At 37.2% G+C, this 6,447-nt stretch overlaps 1 protein-coding gene across 1 annotated transcript; it reads right to left on the reverse strand.

The window, feature by feature from the left end:
- Positions 1–1,930: 1,930 nt before the first annotated feature.
- Positions 1,931–5,975, reverse strand: LOC145157431 (homeobox-leucine zipper protein HDG11-like). Its single transcript, XM_079076469.1, has 10 exons — positions 5,857–5,975; positions 5,647–5,764; positions 5,126–5,314; positions 4,394–4,903; positions 4,196–4,297; positions 3,565–3,777; positions 3,294–3,474; positions 2,935–3,203; positions 2,401–2,490; positions 1,931–2,296 (listed from the first exon to the last, which is right to left on the reverse strand). Exons 1-10 carry the CDS (start codon positions 5,973–5,975, stop codon positions 1,931–1,933), a joined length of 2,157 nt encoding a protein of 718 aa, XP_078932595.1.
- Positions 5,976–6,447: the final 472 nt, after the last annotated feature.

Raw genomic sequence — 6,447 nt, forward strand, 5'->3', positions numbered from 1 at the left:
ATGGTTGACCAAGTTTTACTTTTGGGGACAGTTTGGATATTTCAGGATTTTGATGGATTGATCACTTGGTGAATGTAGGCATTGAGTAGAGAGCTGATATTCGGAGTCGGGCCTTAGCAAGTTCTGTGCAGCTTTTGAGGTGAGTTACCTTCCCGGTATGACTAAGTCGAAGTCACTAATGCCGGCCCACAAGTAGTTGTTTCAGTAGAGATGATTGTCTTTGTGGTAATTGTTTGGTATGCCATTATCTGTTGAGGTTTATGTGCGGGTATGCTATGTTATTATGTGGTAGTGGTAGGGGGGGTGAAATAGTCCCCGTAACCAGTCGAAAGGACCGAAGGGGTATGCCAACACCCATATATGCTAGGCAGTATGTGATTTATGTGTATATGCTAGGATATTATGTAGTAGTGGTAGGGGGTGAAATAGTCCCCGTAACCGGTTGAAAGAGACCGAAAGGGTAGGCCATCACCCAGATATGCTAGGCGGTTACCGGTTGAAAGAGACCGAAGGGGTAGGCCAGCACCCTGATATGCTAGGCGGTTACCGGTTGGAATAGACCGAAGGGGTAGGCCAGCACCCGGATATGCTAGGCAGTACGTTTGTTGTATGGTATGTGGTATGATGGGGGAACTAACTAAGCTTCGTGCTTACGGTTTTTAGTTTTGGTTTCAGGTATTTCTTCTTCGAAAGGAAAGGAGCCGGCATGATTGCAACGCATCACACCATGATTTCCGCACATGAGATCTTTGGGAGTTATACTCTGATGTTGTTTTATTATGACATGTTTTGATTATTGACATATTGGTTTTGACATGTGATGACACTATGGATGTTTTATACTATTGGTCTTAAAATTACTTACTTAAAAATGAAATTTTTGGTCTTGAATTTTGGGATGTTACAAAATCAATCGTAAATTAAGTACAAGCATGAAATATTCATGTAATCATAATCGATGATTATAGCATGCATATAGTTGGAGATACTTATCATAATAAAAATCACATATCAATCATTTCATATAACATGTCATAGTTGCAAATAATCGTATCGTGTACCCAATATAGGCATATTAACCAAATTTCCAAAGCATATGGTTATCACAGAAGGCACAAAAGTGGCATATCTCATATAACACATATTGGCATGATCTCCTAAGTTGACTAACCAAACCGTTTCTGGAATGTAGTTTTTGACTATGTACAAGATTTATGAAAAGTCTAGGGACTCATTTTTGCTTTAGGAACATCTTATTCAACTTGTTGTTTTGTAATCTCTTAAGTTTGTTAAAAAAGACCTAAACGTATGATAAAAAATTATATTTTATACAGAGTTTGATTTGGTATTCAAATACCCAAAGTAAGATAAAAATAAGGTGCGACAGACCAAAAACCATGCTATCAAAATTCTTTAATGGTTAATGAAGTGGTGTTGAAAGTAGAGATATAAAGGGTGGAATTAGAGGATACTTGCTTTATAGACACAAGTTCAATACCAAATGACAGGCATAAAGATAGGCAATGTAGTCGCCAGAGAAGAACACCCCAAACAGTTTCTTCAAACGTCAGCTACCCCGGAAAAATGTAAACAGCCTCAAGACAAAGAGAATCCGATGACGGAGAAAAAGAACTGCAGAAGAGGACTTCAAGCATCATCCCATGAACTTTTTAATTTTAGTCCTTATTTCAAGGTTCAAAGAACCAAAATTGATAAGAAACCTTGATATTGGGACCAAAATTGCTTGGGTTTTCGGTCCGACGCCTCAGAATTATATATATATAATGTGTGTTAAAAGTAAATTTCAAAAAGCAAAGAATGTAAACTCATTAATGAAGGAAGAAAATAAAAGTTTCAGTTGTTGAAGATGGTAAATGCAACATGGCAGAAGTACATAACAAATACAAATGGTTCAGGTGGTGGGAGAACATCAATTCATGGCAGCTTTAATTTTTCGAACTGTGCCTCCTATTAAGTTGCTAATGGTGGCCACCGACTGTGCCCCTAGTGTCTCCCCTGGCAGACTGCTAACCACCATCTGTAACACCAATGTAACAAGTGAACCTGTTGATCCTGCACTACAACCCTCCTTCGTGCTCGTTGACATGGTGCTCCTGTTGCGTCCATCTGTGGTGATGACAAAGCCTGATGGCAACAATGGAACACAAACTTCTTCCCCATTCATGGCCATATTGATAGCAGGCAAGTCAACCGGGTAGTACACCACTAGTGATCCTGATTTGTCAGTGCAGCTCTCTTGTAGGATCAAGATGTTGGTATCTCTGGTATTTGTAACCTGTTACATCAATTGCCAATGTTAAAAAATAGACTAGAACTGAAAAACAACAAACATAAATAGCCCGATTTTCCATGCCTCAAGCATTAAGTCAGCTTACTTACCTGAAGAACAGATATGCAATTGCCAGGGTGAGCCCTGTTTGCAATACGTGTAACCTCTTGGACAGGTTTGTTGTTCGTGAGCACGTCCCACTATCAAAATTAAACAAGATCTAGTAAGGCGTTGTTTCTTTTTTAAGTAATGAATTTAACATGGATAAAGCGTTGTCAGGATAAATAAGTTTGAAAAGATATCGAAAAAGATAACGGTATACTTAGGTTTATGGATGCGAAAAATAATTAAGGGATTACTTGTAAAAAGTTAGTACCTTTTTGGACTTTATATAAAAAAATCTTGTTCATAACAAGTCGTTAAAAGTAAAAAAATAAAAATAAACGATATATAGCTTAACAGATTAAGTTGCGTATCTGTTATGTAAATTATTGTAAAAAGAAACAACACTCGTAATTTGGTAAGTTATATATGAGTATGTTTATTATTAATTACTTGATCAAGAATAAATAATTTAATGATAGAGAAAGTAAGGAAATGTGGTTTTCCAATAAGTTCTTTGCCTATGTGTTGGATTATAGTACCTTGGGGCGATTCTTTTCATCTCGAAGGAAATCAAAGACAAACTGGGGAGAATGTGGTAGCCAAACAGTGGCAGCTGCACTAAGAACTGTGGTGTTCGGATGAACAGAGTCTGTAGACTTGTAAAGGTTGGCATGGATCTCAAAGTCATCAAAATCCGAGACACATGACCATTGATGATCATCAGAAGGACTAATAATCGCACAAAAGTTGTTCACCATTCTTTGTGCGAGATTCATCATGCTTTTCTTACCTTCGGCTGATGGAATCACTGTTCAAGAATTTGAACATTTTAATATGGAAATCCAGAATTAATAGTTCCAAGTCTTTAAGATCACGAAAAGATTAATGAACATTATACCTCCTACTAGTTTACAAATCCAAGAATTAGTCATTGATTGACAAGCAATTCGTTCACATGATCTTTGAAGACAAGCAACCCATCGTTCGGCTCCAAATGCTAATCCACTGTAGATAAGATCTCTGTAAAGTCTATGAACCGCTGTTTTCTCTTCGATTTCCACAAGTTCAATCCAAGTAACCTGTCATTATGAAAACACAAAGGGGTTCTTGAAGATATTATGCACATATGATAATAAGGTAAACCATATATATATAGAAGATTGGCAAACCTTTGAGTATCCGTTAGGCAGGCTTTGGATCAAACATCCAGAAGGAAGGCGTCGAGAATTGAATTGAGAATAAGGCAAGTTACCATCTTGTGGAAGATGATATGAAAAATCAACAACTGCCCAAGTTTTTTGATCGATTTGTTGACAAAACCGAAAGAAAATGAATTGCCTTATTGGCACCACCGGTGAAGCCACCTGCAACTCTTCATACATCTGCAAACAATTGTGGATTTATGATCATTAACTGGTCCCAATGCCTACACAATGTTCCCATACATGATGCACGCTTGAACCCTATTAGACCTAACTTATGGATTCTCACATCTTTATCAGCATAGCAATGGGAAAATTACAAGGTGTGTATGTGCATTGTAAATATATATTGAACCCAAGATTGTCTCTCCAAAAGAACCCTTGTGAAGAGAATGGGGACTCCAACATATATAACCACTAATATTACCTTGTCGCACCGATGTAGGATAAGAGAATGGGGACTCCAACATATAATATTACCTTGTCGCACTAATATTAACATGCATAAACGGACAACAGTATTGTCATGCCTCTTGTCTTAAAAACCAATAAGATAAGAAAACAAAACCTTAAAAGCTAGCTGAAGAAATTAAATTACCAGTTGCAAGGAGCCACTTTTGTTGCCAAACGAACCAGATGAGATCACTTCAAGAGTTCTTGCTTTTAACACAATAGTTGGAAACAAATCACCCCATTTAGTCTGATCAAGTAAAGCTCCATTATGGTTAGTAAATAATATAAACACAAATGGAAATAGATCAAGGAAATGTAGCATAAAGAAAGAAAGATACTTAACCGAATCGCTAAACATTTCCACAAGTTGCATACTATCCATCATCACACCAGCCGTAGCACGTGATGCTTCAGTCCATAGATTATGGTTCTTCATGGAAGCGTTTGGTTTAGGGAATATCCGCTTATAATTATCGATATCTAGAACATCCCTCCCATCAGCTGACTTGGTCCAAAAAGGCTCATTAGTTTGGAATAGCGTCATCAACTCATCTAGAGCACTAGTCGCGATATCAGCAATTAGAGACTTGTGCATGCCCAAAAGGCGCAAAGTGTAGCTCGGATGAATGGTGCTACTAGCTGAAGCTCTAATGTCATTAGAGGTTAGAAGATCAAGGTCAAGTGAAGGACCATCACTATCATTGGGTATCATTCTTTGTTGTGTAGCACCAACATAAGTAACCATTGATAAATCTGATGAAGATAAGTGGCTTTGTTCCATGTGAGCCAGTGAAAATTGAGATGCTAATGGTCGCCCTATATAGTGTGAAACAATGCTGGATACTCTCTGCAACTGTCGTATATACAAATAGATATATATTATCTGATTATCAAAAGGTCATATATATAATTGGTTTCTTATGAGACATGTTGACATCTAACCTCCCCTTACCCCATGATTATTAGGAGAATGGGGTTTAGCAATGAAGAAGAAAATAAAATTATTTATATGCACTTATTTTATGTATTAATGTGGCTTTAAATGATTGGATTGATGGATTATATTTGGATATACCTCCTCTTTTAACTGAGCATTTTCATAACGAAGTCTTTGTTTTTCATGACAATCAGCTTGAACACTAGGAGCTGTACCACAAGTTAAGCATATCACATTATTTAAAGACTCTTTAATCGTAACGTTTTCGCTGTGAATTTTATCGTTCTCCACCTTTAGCAAAGAAGTATCCGCCATTTCGCTTTTTGCCTGCACCATCTCATCAGTTTCACATGAATTAAACCCTAATCTGATCATTTTTGATAAAATCTAGAGAGAAAATATGTGTTTTTATACTGAATGGATGATTTGAGGTTTATGTTAGTATGTTACAGTCGAAAAGAAAAGCAGTTCTAACAGCAAAAGCAAAACAACTGTTATAAGCGTAAATCTAGCACATAAAGATTAGATAATTAAGATATAGATAAAGATTAATATATAATCCTATATATCCTATAGAAATACCAACTATAAACACGCATATATAGATACATCTATATATGTATATATCTATATATGGAGAGAGGAAAAAAAGATCAAACCTTCATCTGAGTTCTGCGATTTTGAAACCAAAACTTGATCTGTCGAGGAGTCAAACCCAACTCCTGGCTCAATTGTAACCTCATTTTTTCATCTGGGTGAGGACATTCGTTGAACGTTCTACAATTACCCATGGGAAAAACGATATCAATATCAAGGATTCAAATTGAAATGCTAAATAACAAAGGGAAAACCCAGTAGAAGTCTCTTACGCCTCGAGAAGCTGAATCTGCTCATTAGTGTACCGGTGGTATCGTTTCTTGCCACGCCTATGATTGGGGGCTTCATGGTGGTCATCATGGCCTCCTCCGCTAGCACCCTGCACTGCCATTACTCTCCGGCAATGTCAACAACACAGTTTCCAGCAAACCCTTTAATTAAGAAAAACAATCCTCACTACTACAGGCTGTATACCAATTATAAACAGTGCCATCATCCTACTTAACCTACGAAAAATACAAAAAGCATGACCATGGGAGCAAGAACCTCGAGGAAGAGCGACACATGTGTAACGGCTATAGATTTCAAGGGATATACATACAGCATGAGATTGTGAGTATAGAGAGAGAAAAAAACAAGAATACTAGGAGAGAGAGAGAGAGAGAGAGAGAGAGAGAGAGAGAGAGAGAGAGAGAGAGAGAGAGAGAGAGAGTTCCTTCACCCTTCACAATTTTCAGCATGTACATATCAGTCCATGAGTTGTTTTTTTGGAGCTTTATTTTAAGGGTGTTTTGTCTTTGTGAGTATAACAAACATCTGCTAATTTTTGTTAATTCTTCTTATGGTATAAAATTTTTGTGCCA

This window comes from Lactuca virosa, chromosome 2 (genome assembly GCF_052849685.1).
Source record: "Lactuca virosa cultivar CGN04683 chromosome 2, Lactuca_virosa_CGN04683_v6, whole genome shotgun sequence".
Taxonomy (NCBI): domain Eukaryota; kingdom Viridiplantae; phylum Streptophyta; class Magnoliopsida; order Asterales; family Asteraceae; genus Lactuca; species Lactuca virosa.